This window comes from Osmerus eperlanus, chromosome 16 (genome assembly GCF_963692335.1).
Source record: "Osmerus eperlanus chromosome 16, fOsmEpe2.1, whole genome shotgun sequence".
Lineage (NCBI taxonomy): Eukaryota > Metazoa > Chordata > Actinopteri > Osmeriformes > Osmeridae > Osmerus > Osmerus eperlanus.
In genome coordinates this window covers 8,159,973-8,180,420 of record NC_085033.1, presented here as the reverse complement: position 1 = coordinate 8,180,420, position 20,448 = coordinate 8,159,973, and the positions used below count along the sequence as shown (strand labels likewise).

The window sequence follows — 20,448 nt, the reverse complement described above, 5'->3', positions numbered from 1 at the left end:
CAAAACAGTGATTGTTTTGTATGTGCATCTTTAATATTGGACAATTGACACAACCTTTCCTCTTGCCTGTTCTTAGGTGGAAGAGCAGTACACGTGCAGAATAGTTGGACCTAAGCAGCTTTGATTGTTTACAAAATACATTTGATCTGATATGTGAAGGTACAAAGGTGTACAAAGTAGCAAAATAATTTAGGCATACCTGGGACTGACATCAACAGTGAAACAGTGACTCAACTAGATGAGTCAGTGAATTAGCTAAATGAATGAATTATCATTGGAGATTCATGGATTCCTATGCACACCTCATTAACCATATCACATTATGACCTCCCAGTTGCACTTTCAACAGTGGCATCCATATGATGCATAATACATCCTCTGAACTTATTACAAGCACATTATATTCAGTCTCATCACTACCTCATACTTATCTCTCTTCAACTTGTCTGTGCCTTGTGGCATAACGTGCTCTCATGGGGGTAAACCACTTAAAACCAGTAAGATCAGAGACATTCTTAGCGCTGAGGTCCACTTTACATAACAGCTATCCCAGGTAATCTGGGAACTAGATTAAACAAAGTCGCAACACTTCTGAGAAAGACCAGAGACCCTGTCTTTCAGTTCAAACTATTCTTATAGGACACACAGCGGAGCTTGACAAAGGCGATTGGAGTAAACAAATCAAAATAGGCTCTTACAGTAATATAATTTCTGATTATTGACATTATATTGATATAAAATGATCCATGCATATAATAAAAAAAGGGAAAGATATAAACGTTATCAATATTTATGGATACAAGTTTGACTTTGTTAATAAAGTTTGACTTATTTCAAAGATTACATTAGGGATCTCTTACACTATACTTCGTGGTGTGTGAATGTATGCATGTGCAGTATGTGTGTCAGAATGTGTAAACTTGTGTGAAGGTGTGTTGCACTCTTAGTAGAGCTTCATGGAGGCCTCAAAGAGATGAGTCAGGTCTTCCTCTGTGTGTTCTCTTGGGGACAGCTTGGTCACCCTCTCCTGCAATAAACAACAGTGACACACTGGAAAAGCAAAGCCTTAGGAGAACACTAATCTGAGATATTCTCCTGTCCAAATACTTAGTCGTAGTGACACAAAACATAATCATTAAGTCTTGTAGACATTTGATCAGTTAAGATATCACAGGCTTATAATTAATTTTACTGAACTGAAAAGTACAAAAATAAACATTTTACTGATCACGCGACACCAACACAAGTTCAAGTGTCTACCAATTAAATCCCCTCTCTGATTTTCTCCCACCCTGCAGTCCTTCATCTAAGGGCACGCAGTGATCAGCCATATCATAGTGACTGAGGGCCAGGGACATGGACAGAAGAGCCATCTATACATCCATTCTATATTGGGGTTGCACCAGATGGTGCCCCAAGTGGGATTTGGTACCAGCACCTTCATGCAGTGAGGTCACAGTGCAAGTCACCGTTCAACCGTCCAATTAACAGACTATGAGCGGAATTCCCTAAACCAACATTTTGGCTACACTTATTTACCTGAAGAATCCTCTAGTAGATCCTTGACTCAGGAAATCACTAGGTAATAATTTGAGGATGTGATTTGTAACAATAATGTTAAACGTGTATTTGTGTACCTGAGGCAAAGTTCCTTTCACAAGGCCTGGCACATCATCTTTGGTGTAACCCACAGCGTGCAAGCCGTCTTCCACGTTGAGGTCATACAGGAACTGCCGCAAGGTGTCGGCCAATAGTAGGCCAGCATCGTCTCTCTTAGCGTTGCTCACGTCCGCCCCTTAAAAAGACAAAGACTGGATATTTAAGAAAGAATAATAGTGTAAGAATGTGCTTACCAAAAAAAAGTGAAAATTAAGGCTTTACTTGATGACATTTAACTCATAGCATCTACAGTGATTTAAGTAAACTGCCTTGTTAAATTTTGTTTGCATTATAATTAAACCATCTTTTCAATATGCTGTATACCTATGATACCGACCCTCCATTTTATCTTCTTTCTAGGTAAGTCAAAAATATTTTAAGAAAAATCACTCCAGTATGTTACTGTAAACACTTTTTATGATGAAATTATGGTAAATACCAAGTATCTCTGCAACCTCCAGGTGGCGCTCTGGACACATGCTGGCCGTGAACGTAAAGACTGCTGGGGAGGTTAGGACCACTGACAGACCATGAGGCTTGAGGACCACGGCATAACAAACAAACACACGCAATTCACAATGAATTATACTATAGGTAAGATGGTTCTGTTAAATTAGTGAATGGAAACCCATATATTGCATTACCACAATAGGATGGTCCACATTATAGCCTTTGGCCTTGTGGGTCTTCACATTTCCAGCTATCGGATAAGACATCCCGTGGCTGAACAACAGAAGAAAAATGACAAACCAGTTAGACCATAAACCAGTCATTAAGAACTGATAAAAGGTATATGGAAAAGGGCCCATTTTATATACATACATACATATGAAGAATGACATGTAGGCTTACCACAAGTGTACTCCAGCATTACCAAATCCAATCCCAGCAAATACACTTGCCAGATGCATGTTAGACCTAGCCTCCACATCCTCAGGGTCATACACTGACCTGAGGCAGACAGAGCCAAACACAGACTCAAAGATACAGGACCCCATTCTATCACATTTTGCAATGCAGGTGTACAGCTATTTCATCGTCCCCGACAGATGAATATTTAATGTACAGTGTGATTATTTTCTTCTTGTACACTCCGCTGGGCTCACGGTCAGGCTGAGAACCAAAGCTAGACTTGCTGAAGGCCTCATCCATAAGAACAGATACCTGTTCAACTGTATCTTAATTGACATACCATAACTATCGACCATTGGGTGTGGACAGAAATAGTGAAGAACAGTACTGTATATCTCTGCAAGATCAACAATCTGGCTAATGTTTATAATTCAGGCCAGTCTTTCTCAACCCTGGTCCTCAGGGACCCCCTGCACTGCATGTTTTAGATGTTTCCCCTCTTCCAACACGCATGATTCAAACGTGATTCAATTCAAACCTTTTCATGTACTTGGCCACCACGTTGAGGGCGTGTCTGGACCAAACATCACTGATAGGGTTGCTGCCCTGGTAGGCGGGGCGGTTGATGGGGTTTGGAGGGCAGGGGCTACGCATGTTGTACGGAAGGGCTGTATAGGACTCCAGGGCATGGCTGTGTAGGATATGTGAGAGAGAGCGAGCAAGAAAGAGAGCAAGAGAGAGAGAGAGCGAAACAGAGAGGGCAAGGTAGGGACAGAGAGAGCTTTCCATGGAATTCTGATGTTTGAGGTCGTACAACATTAGTAGTGGTCAAGTATAGATCATACAATTCCAGATATCAAGATCAGATAAAACAATGAATATGCAGACATGACTAAATCTAAAATTTAGGAGTAAAACAGAGTAAACATCAAGTGAAACAGCAACAAGTTCAAAGTGCAATGCTATAAAATAAAAGTGGGTACAAAGTGTAGGGAAATTATTGTGTATATGGTCTAAGTATGTTGAGGCCATGATTGCACATGCACTTGTGAAAGGCTGGTGAAACAGCTTTAAATAATAATATCCCATACAGCGGTTTGCTTAACTGAATGTTATTCACGCTCAATATTCAGTATACAGTATATACTGTACCATAGTACATCAAAACCACTGTTAGCTGCAACCCTCTCTGGCATGTGCAAAGTGTGCAGTGGATCCACAATTCCAAGAGTCGGTTTGAGAGCCCTGCTGGCAATGCCTAAGCAAACAAACCCCCCCCAAAAAAACGCCATATTGAATCACTGCAATAATTAACAGCTTTAAAAATAGCTAACAATGTGCGGAAGCTTCCTCTTTAAAACATACCAGTTTTTGCCTTCAGTTTTTCAAAGTCGAAGATAGCAACACCGGTCGTCTCACTCCCAGTTCCAGCTGTTGTGGGAACTGGAGAATAGAAAACGTGCAATGACACATCCTCAGAACAACCATGCAGGAACTTACAAAACATCTGCAATTCAATGTATTGAATTCTATCTTTGTTTGTGTGCATACAAGTGTGTATGTCCTTAATGTTTGCTTTCAACCATACACAAAGATGATCAATTTAAAAATAAACATACTTGTGAGTGGATTATGATATATAAAAAAATCCTATGAATTCACAAATATCTTGAATATAAAGTGGCTACACACTACTCTAGGTTCTGATCTACTTGTTTCAATTCACAGGGGTCACTTTGTAACTATTGATGTAAATCTTTAATTGTGGCCAAAGCAAAGAATCTGATACTGCTGAAAGAGATTCTCTTTTTAGTAATACCTGCAATCAGAGGCTTGAGAGATTGTGTAATCGGCTTTCCCTTCCCTATAGGTACGTTAACAAAGTCAAGAAAATCCGCCTCCGGGTGACAGGCATACAGATTGGCTGCCTTACAGGTGTCAATCACCGAGCCTCCACCCACAGCGACATAAACGTCAAACACTTCATTCTTTGCAAAGGCGATGGCCTCCTTGAAGCTGCACAGAAAGGGTAAACAGTTAGCCGACACAAACTCATTAAATGCAGTCATACTTATATAGTTTTTTTTAACTAACCTACATGAAGAATTTTATGTAGCAATATATTATCAACATCCGTCTTTATAGAAAGAGGGATAACAGTAAATGAGTTAAGCAGTTTATGGACATAACAAGTGTAGAATTAATATAAATACAACACAATTCATTTCAGGTGTTGCATTAATAGACCACTCCAGGCAGAAGGCAGAGAATACCTGGAATCTGTGGGTTCCACTCGCACACTGTCAAACACTTTGTAGTTTATCCCATTCTTAGCCAGTGACTCCAGCACAGCTTTGACTGGAGGGAGACGAGACAGGTTCTTGTCTGTCATCAGACAGACTTTACGAGCTCCCATGTTCTGAAGGTCCTGTGTTAAAGGAAATTCCCCCAAAACAAGGGCAAAACCATTAGCCCCTATGTAGGCATGATTCAAGTTTGGGGTACAAAATGTGGTACCTAAAAGGTGACATGGAGTTCCTTAAAGTTCTCCAATAACTAAATAACTACACTCTTATTACACAATATTTAAACATTTACACTTTACATTGTGACTTGACCAAGAAATGATTCACCATTCCAATTTCCTGTGTGACACCTTCTCCATACCGGATGTTTGAACTGGCCATCTTAACAAATAAATACAAATAATTAACATTAGTCAAGGTCAAGTCAACAAAAAAATAAGGAGGCCATTCCTTGTTTAAATTAATGTGCAATAGCATCAGAACATAAATGATTACAATTTCTCAATATATATGTACATGTTGCTTGGATATAATTGTTTTACTTAATTTGAATTAAAATCATTATTTACCTCAACTGCATAGTCAGTTTTTCTTACGGTGCATGTGGCAGCTTCTGTGCCTGAAACAAGAGCATTTAATTGCAGCTTGATTGTTTGATTGAATTAAATATTTCAAGTTCTTAATGTGTTTCCAACCTTGATGCAAAGTATTTGAATGCGCTGGGCATCTGCATCTGTAACAGATAAGACAGCGAGTCATTAGTCTCCAGCTATTATGTAGCCAGTGCCAATAAAAACAAAATTGACTGCGCACGTGTGGATGAAGACTTTTGGACAACACGGTTAAAACGTATGGAGTCAGTCCTCATTAGGTATTTACTTTACGAATGCATTTTACAGTTTTAAATTAGAATATGCTATTGTGTTTAACTTACGATGCTTTTTCGAGTTGCCTGAGCAAATTAGCAACCCTGTTCCGTCCTGCCATGGTGGTCAACTTTCTCAAAATGTTTGTGTTGTGGGTTTTACAGTCGGTTCGAGACACTGTCAAATTATACAAGGTCGCCTCCTACCGTAAAGAATGTGAAAGATTAGTAGGACATGGGTCATCATAGGAAAGTTTGCACATAGGACTACCTCCACTAACCTTTTAAACCTCCAGCCCACTGACGGACGGTTGTTAGTCCAACAGTAAAAAAAAAAAACTGTCATTGGTGGGCATGGTGCAGGCTGTTCAGTGCAACATCGAGAATTACAAATTATCTGAAAAGAATAATTGTTTGGCAATTTGCTTAGAAACAGCATTGAGTTATAGATTAGCCTACTGTACAGCCAAGCGAAAAAATATCCTTCATGTTTTATTGTTAATTGAACACACGTACTGTAGGCCCGTGTTTTTGTTTTCGCGTGTCCAATAAACTAAGTAATACATTTTTGCTGTGGCCTGGAATTCAATTAACAATGTATTGCAAATTGAGTTTTATCTACAGCCTAATCAAACATACTGAGAAATCTTTTTTTTCTTGAAGATTTACCAAAGCAAGTCTGTCCATCAGTGTGCTCGACTATCTGACATGCCACTGTAGTTATGCAGTCAGGTCGAAGAGGCTTTGACATTGTCATGGAAACATGATGCATTATGGGACTGTGAACCCTAAACATCTATCTTCTACACGACTACACACTATCCAACTGTCCCTCAAGGAAAGTGACAGCGATTCAGTAATTTATAAATACTGTATTGTTAAAACAACAGGATGTGACTGACTGGCCAATCCTACATGTAGACATTTGTATGGCTTGAGGTAATGCATATGTCCTGAAGGAGCTTTTGTCATGACATGTGGCATGAAACTCTTTATGTTTGCTAATGCACTGTGTAGGCTACATTGACTTTGTTTTAAAGTAAGAGTAAGAACATGTTTCATTTGTTGCGGCTTAAACTGTATTCTACTTTCTATTCCATTGAGATCCAGAACATGGATTTTTAGACAGGCCTATACTATTCCCTTCAGAAAAACTTCCCGTTTCCAGAACACGGTTCATTTGCCAGCTGTCAGGCAAATCATAATGATTGAATTCCCTGACCAAAATATTTCATCCGATTTATCTGCACTTCAGTGCGACCATCGGCTTTTCAGTTGTCATGTTTGATATGTAACGTAACTTTAAAAGAGAACCCTCGTTCTTGGCTTTTTTTTGTTGGTTGGTTTCTCGCCAAGTAACTCACTTTCTGTTTAGTTCCCGCGCTTTGTGCATCCGCTACACTGCGTTTGTCAGCTGTGTCGTGGATGTTTAGCCAGGTGGGAAGCTTGAAGAACAACGTTGTTGAGGTGTGATGACTATTGAAGGGGACAGATGAGCTACATAGCGAAAGAAACTCCCTGTTCCCAGCCAGCTTTAGAAAGAGCAACTCTCGATGTGCCCTTTCAGTGTCAGCGTGGTGCAGCCAACTCCAGCTCTCTGAAACAGCGATTGTCCTCCTAGTGTTATTTGACTGTCTCATCACGATCTAGTGGTTTCCTCAGTTACGCCTATGCACAGGTGTGGAAAGTTTTTTTTAAACTATTACCGTTACTAATAATGTCACCTTCACGTTTTTTTCTCTCTCTACTTCATAAACTGTAGGCTATATTAGCCATTATAAAATGCTTTAAAATTATTTCAGGTAATTGTATTGGAGACTATGACTAATGTTAATTGTATTATTAAAAAAATACCACTTGTTTGTAGGCCATTGTTTTGTGGTGCATTTTGGCATTTTGTGCTAAGCCTAATGTACTGTCAGAGATGGATGGATCAGTAACCATGACCTCTATGACCATAATTTAAGTGTGAGAAGCAGTATTTACATTGATTTTATGTATGCAAGTGAAAGATGCTTTAGGCCATGCATGATGACCAGTATAGTCCCTCAGGCGCTTCAACACAGTATGTATCTCATTAAAGGCTTTCTTGATTTGTAGGCAGTGGTATAAATGTAAATTTAATGCTCCAATCTCCAATAAAGTTTAGTTCCTGACACAAGTCTTTATAGAGATCTGATCAATGTGATTTCCATTACATTTGTACATTAATATTAAGGTAATCTTATAAGATTATCTTAAATTCAGCCAAGTACGCATGAGTCGAATGGCCTATCATATATACTATATGCTATATACACTATTAGTGTATTTGGATCCACAGGAACACAGAACAAAAGTATTTCTTTCTCCTTGAATAAGAAGGAAGAGAGGGTGATGGCATTCGTTACTTTCCACAAAAAGGTCAAACTGTCACACGTAGCTCCGAGGTGGGAACATCATCCGCATGTGACCATTGTCACACCCTGTGACTGGTAGCGTGGCTCCTTGGATGAGCAGGAGATTGTGATTCACAAATGACTGAAACGTGGATCTCACAGAGGCTTCGCGGTTGTAAAATTGCCTTTTGCACGGAAGCAGATCTTCATGACATGTCCCAGTTAAAGTTGTAACCTGTAATGAGAAGACTACATGGCGAGAGAAGACATGTTGCAAGAAATGTGCTCTGTCAAGGCACGTGTGATTGAATCAGAATGACTCGGTAAGGTCATACAGTATTTATAATATTCTCATTGGTGGAGGTGATATAAGTAAGCTTGTTATATACATTGACCTATTTGAAAAAATATACAGTATGTCTTGTACATAAACCTGTTGGAAGAATAGCCTGTTGGTCACTTCAGGTAGATACACAAACTAAAGTTTCACTTGCTTCTACCCTTGTCTTTATTCACATTCCGGAAAGTTCAGAGGCAAAGGACATTAGTCCTTTACCCCATTAATTCAACGATCTTATGAGCATTTATTCTTTTGCTGCATGTCGTGACCAAGCCAACCCATGGTGAGCTGTCCACTGAGCAACACTGCCTGGTTCCATGCCCTCCATTGTAGCTGTGACAGAAAGGACTGTCTGTGTAAAGGACATATCAAGCCTGCCTATTTCAGAGCTTCTGAAATAGACTTGATTTACTCTTAAGAGAAACATGTCAAGTTACATAATGCTTATGTTTTGTTTAAAATGATGAAGGACACCATGAAATGAAATTGTTGTTATCAAATAGCCTACAATAAATGGGAATGAAGGACAGGGACCTCTTTTAAGGATTTACAGCTGTGAATATAATCAAGATTCCACAGTGGTCTTTGTTGATGTCGATTTCTGTGGGAGAAAACATGTAAAAGTAAAATTATTTAGTCATTTTCTTTATAAATTTTCTGAAATGCACTCCTCTTAAGACATGATAATTAGCACTTAGTAGGTCTTAGGTGAATACTTTTTTTTTTTAAAGGTATTTGACTTGCTAAACCATGCTGAACAAAGTAGCTTTATCAAGTACAATTTTAAGGACTTATGTAGCAATTCAAGATATCTCTCTGGTTGTAGAAATGAAAACATTTGTGTGTGTGTGTGTGTACATGCATAAGTGTGCATGAATTTGATTTGATTGATCTGTGTTATTTAACATATGAAGGTGTATTCTCAGAGATACAAAGATACATTCTCTCAACTCCATTTCCGACTTCTGTAACAACTGCTTAGTAATTGGTGTAACATTAAACAAACTGAGATTGCAAGTCCGTCTCTTATTAAGGGCTGCTTTTGAGTATTTTTGTCTCAAGACCTGATGACATTATTCTGTGAATCTTCTGAAAAATAAGTCTCATTAAAAAGAAACAATTAGGTGAGGGAGCTCTCACAGCGGCTCCTCTGAGTCATTCAACAACAGTCTATTGACTTGGGATTCAATTAAACCACAACGTTCCAGTCCTACAGGACAGCCCAGAGAACGACATCAATTAAACTTTTTACTTTTTCAAACCTTGGTTATTGTAAAATGAGATCCACATACATAAGACGACTACATTGTTGATAACATAGAGTAAATAGAAAGTAACTGTATTGGTTTACAATTCAGAATCATGGTACATGCTAATGAAGTCGCTGATCTATTTGTAAATTGCAAGCTCATTACACAAAATTGACTTTTCAGTAATATGTCTGTTGACAGAAAAAATGTACACACTTTTTCAGAAAGTAGTTTATTTTTCTTTGCAGGATTGGTTTGTCTACTTTGTAGAAGGGCTTTTGATGGGAGGCTTTTATGATTCTTCATAGCAACCAGGATCTTATCATGAAACCTGCAATGAGCTGATATGTGACAAGATTTTCCAATGTCATTGCTGTAATTACAAAATGGTGAGGTCAACAGGAAAATCCGGAGGAGCTCTTTCCGAGATTGGATTCCGCAGCAAACGACAATTCAAAAGGAGTGGAGACCTCTGCTTGATTTGAAGGTCATTCCGAAGGAGATGGAATCTGATGCATTGATTCCACCTTGGCCATTCTTTGACTCCACTAGACCCTACTTTAAGAAGCCTTCCAACAAAAATAATTTGTAAAAGCTTTCACTTTGATTAGTGGACATAACTTTGTGGCAAACATAATTATCTTCTATGAAAGAACATCCTAGTTAACAAAGGGATAGAGCAATGGATAGAAAATTGCTCTTTTAATTGCAGAGCAATCTCTTAGATTACTGATTTGCATTTGAACCATCTCTTGTACATCTTATTGTAAAGGAGACTTACGTAGATATACGCAAGGGATGGTTGTTCGAATAGACTTAACCCACAGTCAGAATGATGACAAGGAGGGTCCTGATCAGCATTCCATCTCCATCAGACACCCAGCTAATGTGACCTTCCTTGTCAGGGCGTGTGTATGTGCAGGCTCCTAGGTATGGTTGTTTGTGGGAATATACTGTGTATGTGTGTGAATGTTTATGTGCACGTCCGTGCAAGACAGTGATATCAGAACAAGCAAATGAGCAGCAGTCTCAACACTGACCTTAATTGTCAGGAAAGCTCCAGGCTGCATTGTTATCTATTTTCACACTTAAAGTTTTTCCTAAAGGGCACTAGCTCATAGTGACGACATATATGTCTACATTTTAACCTGACACTGTCACCTTTAAAAAAGAAATTGCCATAAAACATTTTTTTCACTGGACAGCTTTTTAAAGAGTATGCAACTACCCCTCATTGGGTGAGACGGACAGGCCAAAAAAATACAGCATAAAATTTTGGACAAATCTACAAAAATCTATTTGTATTTCGCTTTGGATAAAAGCATCCACTAAATGAATGTAAATGTGAAACATGCAGTAACAAGGAATTGATAGGTAACATGTTTTCTCCATGATGTTACGCAAGTAAATATCCCTGGGTCAGTGGTTTCTTAAATTGATATTATCCAGAGTGTTGTGGTATGTATCAGTATTCAGCACTGGGCAAAAGGTCAATATAAGTTCTTCCTTGAGGGCTTTGTGAACCTCCATCCCTAATTAAGCTGCTTAGTTTGACCTCTGAACACAAAAAATAATAACCATAAAATAGTGTTGTTGATTCACACCACGTCTTCACTAGAATTGTATTATAAAATGAACCAGAGAACATTCACAACCCACTGGATAGACTAGACTTACTTTAATTACATACATGAAAATTAACTGTTCAATGGAACTGTCCAATGAGTAACACGTATCTCGTAATCCCCAAGTCAGTTTCCCAGTCCTCAAAGCTCCTTGTATTTAATGACTGATGACAACAAATTAAAGCTGATGGGAAGATAAACAGTATAATGCCTATCGTTGGACCGAACAACACATTTCAAAGGAATTCATCAATGTGTGTTGCTGTGCTGTGAGTCTCTGGTTGAAAATTATTTGTTACTCATTAAAACTTAAATTGAAAATAAAGTATGTGTAGTAGTGGAGTCCTTACTCATCCAGTGTATGTGACATCCATATAATGTCTTGTTTATAACACATTCAAACCTTAGGGTTACTTGAGCTTTTGAGGTCATTTACAATTTGGATGAATCCCATCGATGAGATCGAGCTCGGATTTTGTCATCATCACTCACTCACCTCTAAAGGCCAAAGTGTGACAGAGATTAGACTGGCAACAACCTAGCAAGAAAAGGCCACAAACCATTGATTTTTCTTTCATTGTTCCAGCCATCATTACAACTTCCATGTTTTAAGTTCTGAAACCATTTGACACTTGGAAATTCCAAGTACATAATGGAAAAAAATTGTAATTACATTAGAATCCACAACATTCAGTCTGAATCCTCAATGTTCAAAAAATGAATCAACACTGGTTGGTGGCCCAATGGCTTTCAATTATATTCCTGTTGATATGTGATTACCCAGCTCTTGGCTGTGTTTCCCTTTAAAAGGGAAAATATTTGATTATGTCAGCCAACTTGGGCCTTAAAGGGGCACATGACCCAATGTTTTACTTGCAATGTATTTATGTATATATTGGTCGAATACAAATGCTTATAATTCTGAAACGCTTTGTAAGGTCTTGAAGTTGTCTGTAGGGCCTGTAATGAGAATGTATTAAATTATTCCCATACAAACTAATTAAAAATATTTGTAAAAGTTGGTAATGCTCAGATTTTTCTTCTTCATCATAAGCCTTAGGAAAGGTAGGCTATCATTACGTCAGTACGTTTCCATGATGGTATTCAACTGTCTTGAATAGGTGATGTCCGTTGTGCAACTTGTTTAAATTCACCACCATTGTCTGGCATCAGTAATGCAATTTCAAGGTTTTGAGTTGACCTTACGCCAGTAGAGCAGCAACTGTGAACACCTATATTGAAATAATAGTCAATGAATCAACAAATGATCTAACATAAATTCAGCCACTAATGGAGGAAATTACCTTATCTGCATTTCTGTTAACTGTTACTAGCATTCATGTAGAACCATGGGTTATTGTGCATTGCTAATATTATATTGTATTGTATCTTCAAAAATGATACTTAGTCAACTTAACAGTAAAATGTCAGTGATTCATTTATCCCATTATTTGCTTATAAAGGTCATGTGTCCTGCTGGAGGTTCACACCATTGAGTGTATTGACCAACCACCTACCTCAATTCTTTGGCAGGCAGGTGCACAAGGACGTTTGTCGTTAACGGTATTGCCGATCTGAATTCTCTGACATACAGTATAATTGCCACACACTTTTAGAGAGGAAACCATTGGGCCATTGTTAGACAGACCTCCGTGTCAATTCACAATACCTTGATAATTAATGTCTAAAACTATATAAAAAGTAATGCTTGCTCAAAGCATAGCTTTTTAGTTATGCTATTCCCATTAAAGAAAGTGTACGTCGTCAGCTAAGTTGAACATGATGTGACCCATACCAATTGTTTTATGACTCATCTGTTCAACGAAACTACGTTTCCCATTCACATTCAGGTGTTGCCTGCAATACGTTGGCGATTGCGCAGATTCTTAGCTCACAGAAAAGGATGACATGGCCTCAAGTCTATGATATATAAGTCTGTTCGCGATGCTTTTTTGGAGACGGACAGTTGCAGGTTCATTGAGAAGCGAAGAGTGAGACGCGAGAAGTGTAAGAGGACATCCTTTTCAGGAACAAAAAGCAACATCAAAGTGGTATTAACTACTTCAGAAAACCTCAGGTATGTTTGTTTTGTGGATTTAATTGGTGATTAGACAATATTTTATATGCATGTACATTTATAAATTACACTAACATACATGTATTTATTTTATTTTTTACATCACATTATAAACATGCATTATAAAAATACATTTATTGCATTCTTATACATTTTAACTTTCAACTCAAGCAAAGTACAAATAATCAGCTGAAGTAAATGTAACTCTTTCCTGAGGACTCCTACAGTCCTATACTTGAGTACTTATCCTCACTATTATAACATCATTAAATGTTTTATCCTCAGATTCTTCCTAATTTCCTGAGATGAAGTTTAATGTCTTCATTTCCGCGGTGGCTCTACTTAGTGCCTTCCAACCACGATATGAATGTAGAGCCATTGAAACTCGAGGAGCTGTGCATCCATCGAAGACTCTTGAAACTGAGCTCCAACAGCTATCTCTTCCCATTATCCTGCGATTAGGAGAGGAATACTTCATGCGGCTTGACAAGGCAAACCAAAATGCATCGCCTTCCGATTCCAAAGCATTCGCCGGAGCACCCTCAAAGATGGTAAACAGGGCTCTTCAACTTCAACTCACTCAGCAACTTCTTCAAGGTAAAGTTGATAGTATCGATCGGTTCGTAAGTAGCTACGATAACCAGGTGGATGATTCAAAGGAAAAGGGAAAGCGGTCTGAAGAGCCTCCTATTTCGTTGGATCTGACGTTCCATCTTCTGCGAGAAGTTTTAGAAATGGCTCGGGCGGAGCAAATTGCCCAGCAGGCAAATAGTAACAGAAGGATGATGGACATCTTTGGAAAATGAAAGTGAAAAGGATGATTTTCCCAAGTTTACATCTTGGGCATAATACGGTGCCATTAGTTGTTTGTAGTTTGTTTGTTTGCATTCTACTTGAATTCTGACTTTTATTTATTATTTCTTTATTTGTATAACAGCAAATATAAATTCAAGCTTTTTTCTCTATAGTAATTACATTACGTTATGAATAGAACATACATAGTCCCGTGAAACTGCTGTAATACTGTACAAAGACATACTTCAATTTGATGTGCCTGTTCAAGCATAACATATAATTTGTCAAGATCACCAATCTCTTTTGTCCAAGCTGACAAGATCTCTCTAAAAATCCCAATCTGTTTTAAAGTTTGATAATAAAATACAGTATGAGCAACCATATTTGTTGTGCAAGAGAATGTCTAATATTTATATTTGTAATAAAACAATTCAAAGTTACATAATATAGTTTGCGGTGTATTCTAAATCAATGAGTGTATCAGACTTTTCACCAAATAAACCCATGTGCAAATCTACCATTACGCACATCTGGAGCAATACTCTGCATACTGTATATTGTTTATATATTACACATACACATATTTATCCAGTCAGAGATCAATTATATGAGCTTTGTTTTCAAAGGCAGGATAAAGGATGTTAGTTAACCCAATATTAAAGTCGTCAGCTATGATTAACTACTTTTGAGTGTTGAGCCAAGAAAAGGAGAAAACATGACGCGGTCCATCTTTGTCGTCTGTGTTTGGCTGGCTTTCATTGTGTGGACTTGCCATATCAGAGTGTATCTGTGAAAACAGAAAAATAAACAGTGCTGTGTCACTATGACAGTCCACCCCCTACTAATGTTTCATACCACAGTGGACTTTTGCATTAACATTGTGATTAGCTATTTTAAAAAGCTATGGAATGTGTCATTTGAATTAAATGAAAGAGCTATAAAAGTAGCTAGTTAAAAACAATCTAAGCCTAAATCAGGTTTAGCAAGTCAGATCTATACAATTTTATTAACAATTAATTCAGACTTTTGAATGACCTTGCTACATTTGCTCCAACTATAGCCCTGCATTAGGACACCCAATCAGAATAAAAGGTACGTCATATTTGTATACAGTTATGTAACACTTGACTTTATTCCCTTGAATAAAGTCTGCTAAAAGCATAAATGTAAATGTAAAAATGTAAATGAAGATTATTCATCTTCAACATTAACTCTGTTCTACCATTACACAAACAGTCAGTTTATTTTTATTTTATCTATATTTGTAAAAATAATACTAAAATTACTAAGGTACACATTATTTTTGTATTGTAAAATTAAATTGACTTTGGCATCAATGGCTCAAAGCAAAGCTTTGTTCATTCTAGGTCAATAAAGTTCTGACTATATTAAAAAGTATTCTTGTACAAATGCCAAAAATTAAATCCTACCCTATAGTGCTATATTGGTAGACAGATTCAAAAGTTGATGCAATGTAATAAGCAAAGCCAAAACTATGAGGCAGATAACCATTTCCTGTGAAGAAACAAAACAGCAAGCTGTTTTTCTTCCAGACTGTTCAATCTTATATTTTATTATATGCCCTGTAGCTATGTCCCTACTGTGTCTTTTTGCTCATCTAACTAAATGTGTTACTGTGTCACTGGCCAGTATTCCTTCCTCAGTTGTTCCTCACTGGGTATATGAATTGATGTCACTGGTAACCCACATACCCACACAGACCCACACTGAGAGGGTTTTTAGTCAAAGGGCATCTCTAACAATATGCTCTGTGAAACAGTCCAGACTCTTCATCTCACAAGAGCTCCAGGTGGCTTCTTCATTCCGATGACGATGTGTTGGCTTGAACTCTACACTAATTCACATTAGCACTCCACATGCAGATGAAACCCAGTGATGATGACATGAAGCAGAGTGGCTGCTAATTATGAAAACAGTGCCAATCCCACCCGCGTCTATTTCCCTTACCCTTTACACTCTACTCATGTAGTACCCTGGCAATGAGGGAGCAGGCAGGTGTATCATCATTACAGCCGCCTGCTGAGGTAAAAACACCACAGCCGCCATCCCGAGCACCAACTCATAACTGTCTACTTTCCCTTGCCATAGTTTTACACTGATTATGTTGATTTACAAATGAATAAATGCATACCGTTTGTGAAGCTTGTTGGTTATTTGGGATTGATATTGAGATTGAAATGTGAACATTTGACCACACCCACCAATTAACAACACTATTGCAACAGGAATTTGATTAAGGAAACTGTGGTGATCCTACCAACTGCTATCTTGAATAAGAGTTTTACTACTCAATGAATTAATGTCTTCTTACCTGACTTTGGGAGTCTGATTGCAGGGTCTGGGGCAATAAAGGGGGTTGTTGGGGGACCTGGGTAGGTGTGTTGCCTGGAGGTTCGGTGAATCTCTGGGGTTGGGCTGGCATTTGCTGGACTGGGCTCTGTTTGGTTGGTACAGCCGGCTGCAGCTGCTGCCTGGGCGGGCGAATGCCAGTTCCCCCTGCAGCATGGGAGGTCTCAGTGTGTGTCACACCAGTTAACACTCTCCCCTCTCCTGCATCCTCTCCTCTCTCTGCACCCTCACCATCTTCATCTTCATCATCTGATTAGTAGTTAATAACAATGATTAAAAGAAACTTACTTCAAATCTGGTTCACTTGAGCATGCTGTTTAATTGTTAGATTAGTCTCTTGAGAACATAAAAGGATAAATTTACAGTGTGTGCATCCTCAAGCTGGAGATTTAAATGTTAGGTCATACTGTAGAATAGGAAAATCTAACACGTTATTTAACAAACATCTCTTCACCTGTATGTGTATGTTATGACTAAAGCACCTGCCTCAACATACTGAATGTGCATATGTGTGATTAATTTGAGATTTGAAAAAGGCCTGAGGGTTAAAACATTGTTTATGAGTATATATAAATCTCAATTGTTGTCCTTAAAAAGAACATTTGAATGCAGGAAAGTTCTGAAAATGAGTCACTGACAATAATTATGGGGAAAATATAGGGGAAAATATAGCTTGCAATAGAATGGAGACATTCAACAATACAGATGACAATAGGGTTGTGAAACCTACCTTTTATAAAGTCTACACTGAGCAATGCTCTCCTCTCCCTGTCAAAGTTAGCCGTGAAGTGATCCATGTTCTCATAGCCGCGTTCTACTTTGTCCAAGTGAGAGGTGTTTGTGCCCTCAGTAATCCTGACAGAAAAATTTGGTGAACCAAATTGGGGAATTATATAGATATATTGACACTTGCAGAGCATGTATTTTATGATTACATAATGTTTTATGATAACATTAAAATGTCATGCTCACTTTTGAAGAAGAGGCTTAGCAGTCTGTAAAGCAAATATGTAAGTTATTATTTGTCACAGGATTATGATGTTTTTGTGAAATTTTTTAATTAAACTTGATTCTTTAATTCACTAATGAGGAGGCCAGTTATGCACTATCATCTTCCAGATGAGATCTCCTCCTCTCTGATTCCTTTGAAAGTACACCATTATCTCATTACCTGGAGGAAGACGGCCATCTCCGACTCCTCCATCGTCTGAATGCCTGTCTCCACAATCTTGGCCATGCTCTCAAGGTGCTCAGTGTACTTCCGTTTAAGACCACAAATGTAGTCCATTTTCTCCTGCTGCTCTGCGTTGATCTTCAGGGTCATCTCCCCTTTCCGCTCCTCTAGGATAGTGTAAAGGTGGTCAAACTTCTCGCACACCTTTGACTTCTGTCTTCTGCCATTCTCCTGAAAAAGCATAACATGATGGATGTGATGTTTGAAGATGGCTAACTAAGATTTAGTTAACAGAAACAGAAAGAAGCAGTGACTCAGTGGACTCACATCAACTGTCCTACTGGTCTCCTCTAGCTGGCTGATGATGGCTTGGATTCTGTCATTGTTGCCCACCAACATAGCTATACAGTCCGTCAACTCTGCCTGAAATCACCAAAGACAACAGTCAACACTACAATTCAAACATTTGCCATTTCCAAGATGTGCCAAGATTAGTTATGGGCCAAATTGGCACAATGGAATGTTAAACAAAGTGTAGCAGAGATTTTTAGAGGCAGAAAAAAGTATAAATGAAACTTGGCCACCTTTTGCTTTTGGAATACATTGTTCAGCGGGGCAACCTCACAGTCCTTGTGTGCTCCAAAAACCTTGCAGAGAGAGCAGGTGGGGACTCCACATGTTACACAATATATGTTGATCTTCTCTTCTTCGTGCTCCTCACACATAGGCTGGTCACATTTAGTCTCTGCTGGAGGTTCAGGCCTAGTAAATCACAGGAGTGTGTCTTGTTAAGTATACATTTTTGAGGCATGTATATAAACTAGGTCAAAGATTAATGTACAAAGAGAAGTAAAAATGAAAAGTTTTTTTAGATGATGTTATTAAAGCGAAAGAGAGAGAGGCAAAACAGGTGTTATAGGTACTTCCTATGTATCTGCTGATTATTAATGTTATGTATTTTTTCAAATGAAGTGCATTCAACAATGAAAAGGACACCTGCTTTATCAAACATTGGTCGATGTTTACCATGTTTCAGACTCTCGGCCTGTCTGTTTGTGTTTTCATTGAAAATGTGCCCTGTTGCATTGCCAGTATTTCATTTGGCAACTAAGAATTTGCTAACATTTGAAATTAAGTGTTTTAAATAGTCCACTTGTATCAAACCATGATTGATTGTTTACCACACCATGGTGGCTAAAAGGGTTTTGCTTGGCACTAAAAGCAGTGATTTTCAGATTCAGACTACACGCCAAAGTGAAAAATTGCTCCTTGCCATCTACAGTATGGACACTGAAATGATAATTACTCAAGTGTCAAGAGTAGGCCAAATGCTAGGCAGACGATAAACAGTAGAAACCAACCAGTACAAAAAATAACAAAACAATGTTTGGGTAAAGTTTGCAAAGTTTTAGTTAGTTGGTGAAATTATGAGATGCTGTCATTTGAACAAAGAAGATGAGAAGAGCTGACATTTGATCAAAACACAATCTTATTTTTCCAATTCGAACTAATTGTGCAACCAATTGTTTGGTATGTCCATCTATAAAGCAGGCTATAACAAGTTGATGTCAGATGAACATAGTCAGGCTTAGACAGCAATATAAATAGTACCCTGTCTTGTCTGCTGCCTCACTGGCCTACTTATAAAAATAGAGTCCAGGCCTTGCTCAGGGAACCTATGGATTCAAACCCATGACTGGTCTATGGGTCTTAACCAAGAAAAAAACGATTGTTATTTTGTACAATGTTATCTTGAGATGTGTAATTGTATGTATAGTGTAGTACAGTGGACAGGTTTATCAGGCCTAACTGTCTAACTAACAAACTGTGCCGTTATTATATTCAGATCTGATGTCCTTGCAGTCTTAAATAGACCATTTGTCTGTCTCACCTTGTGGACTCCTGTTTGTACATATCAATGATATTCTCCACCAGGAGGTTCCTCTGTAGACCATAGACCCCATGACGGTCCAACACTACCTCGTGTCTGCAGGATGGACAGCGGAAACGGCCTCCTGAAGTCACTGTTGAGCCACTTCTGGTTGATAGATAAGGGTTGGAGGCCTGGAATGCAAGACACAGGTGATGGTGTTAGGGGAAGGCAGATAGGGAATTTCACCACACACTGTATTTGTGAGTGTGATACTGTTCATGGGAAAGTGAAAATGTTGAGGAATAGCCTATAAACATTGTGTTTTCTCAGCAATACATTTAAAAACAAACATATATTTCTGTTCATGTAAAAAATGAGAGGACGACTAATTTCGATACAGGAAAAATACAAGCCCTAAAGCCTACCTGGAAAATATCATTGGCACATTTTCGACAGAGGTTGTGTTGGCAAGGTAGAATGACCACGGGTTTGGTAAACATTTCCAAACAGATAGGGCAGATAAGTTGTTTCTCCAAGCTGTCCATGGTGTCTTGCTTTGTGGAATGCGAATACTCCAGAGAGATACTCATTGCACAGTGCGAGAGCCACAAACACCACCCTGTGCACGAGGCACAGAGACGGTTGGCTTTTTATTCCCTAAGAACTGTCCTGGTAAACTAATCGTTGAACAAGGCCTGCTCCGGAATAATGCGCTGTCACTGGGCCTTCGCGAGAGCTGTCCTCCAAGTTTGTTCACACGGATCGCGTCGCTCGCCAGTTGAGTGTCATGGCTGTTTTTAGAAACTCCCACGTCAAGGGTTGCCATGCTTACTTGCCCATATATGAATGTGTAACAAATAGGGGGTCCAGCTGTTGTCCTCTTA

At 38.5% G+C, this 20,448-nt stretch overlaps 3 protein-coding genes across 5 annotated transcripts; 1 reads left to right on the top strand and 2 right to left on the bottom strand.

Annotated features, from left to right (window-relative positions):
- Positions 1 to 11: 11 nt before the first annotated feature.
- adhfe1 (alcohol dehydrogenase iron containing 1) lies at positions 12 to 5,880 on the bottom strand. 2 transcript variants are annotated; one of them, XM_062481708.1, is made up of 14 exons: positions 5,752 to 5,880; positions 5,513 to 5,550; positions 5,387 to 5,436; positions 5,145 to 5,198; positions 4,785 to 4,939; positions 4,331 to 4,527; positions 3,877 to 3,954; positions 3,664 to 3,769; positions 3,050 to 3,202; positions 2,512 to 2,610; positions 2,304 to 2,382; positions 2,099 to 2,195; positions 1,638 to 1,795; positions 12 to 1,027 (listed from the first exon to the last, which is right to left on the bottom strand). In XM_062481708.1, exons 1-14 carry the CDS (start codon positions 5,802 to 5,804, stop codon positions 944 to 946), a joined length of 1,401 nt encoding a protein of 466 aa, XP_062337692.1. In that variant the 5' UTR covers positions 5,805 to 5,880; the 3' UTR covers positions 12 to 943. The 2 variants fall into 2 exon arrangements, with proteins under 2 accessions (XP_062337692.1, XP_062337693.1); XM_062481709.1 differs by lacking the exons at positions 5,513 to 5,550; positions 5,752 to 5,880 and having other exon boundaries at positions 5,117 to 5,198; positions 5,387 to 5,438.
- A 7,328-nt stretch (positions 5,881 to 13,208) lies between these two features.
- LOC134036531 (corticoliberin-like) lies at positions 13,209 to 14,158 on the top strand. The gene is made up of 2 exons (XM_062481519.1): positions 13,209 to 13,352; positions 13,638 to 14,158. The coding sequence occupies exon 2, from the start codon at positions 13,658 to 13,660 to the stop codon at positions 14,156 to 14,158; it is 501 nt and encodes a 166-aa protein (XP_062337503.1). The 5' UTR covers positions 13,209 to 13,352; positions 13,638 to 13,657.
- Positions 14,159 to 14,278: 120 nt separating this feature from the next.
- Positions 14,279 to 20,329, bottom strand: trim55a (tripartite motif containing 55a). Of its 2 annotated transcripts, none has more exons than XM_062481517.1 (9): positions 19,990 to 20,329; positions 19,583 to 19,755; positions 18,276 to 18,453; positions 18,019 to 18,114; positions 17,689 to 17,922; positions 17,490 to 17,512; positions 17,248 to 17,372; positions 16,480 to 16,766; positions 14,279 to 14,934 (listed from the first exon to the last, which is right to left on the bottom strand). In XM_062481517.1, the coding sequence occupies exons 1-9, from the start codon at positions 20,152 to 20,154 to the stop codon at positions 14,827 to 14,829; spliced, it is 1,389 nt and encodes a 462-aa protein (XP_062337501.1). In that variant the 5' UTR covers positions 20,155 to 20,329; the 3' UTR covers positions 14,279 to 14,826. The 2 variants fall into 2 exon arrangements, with proteins under 2 accessions (XP_062337501.1, XP_062337502.1); XM_062481518.1 differs by having other exon boundaries at positions 16,480 to 16,664.
- Positions 20,330 to 20,448: the final 119 nt, after the last annotated feature.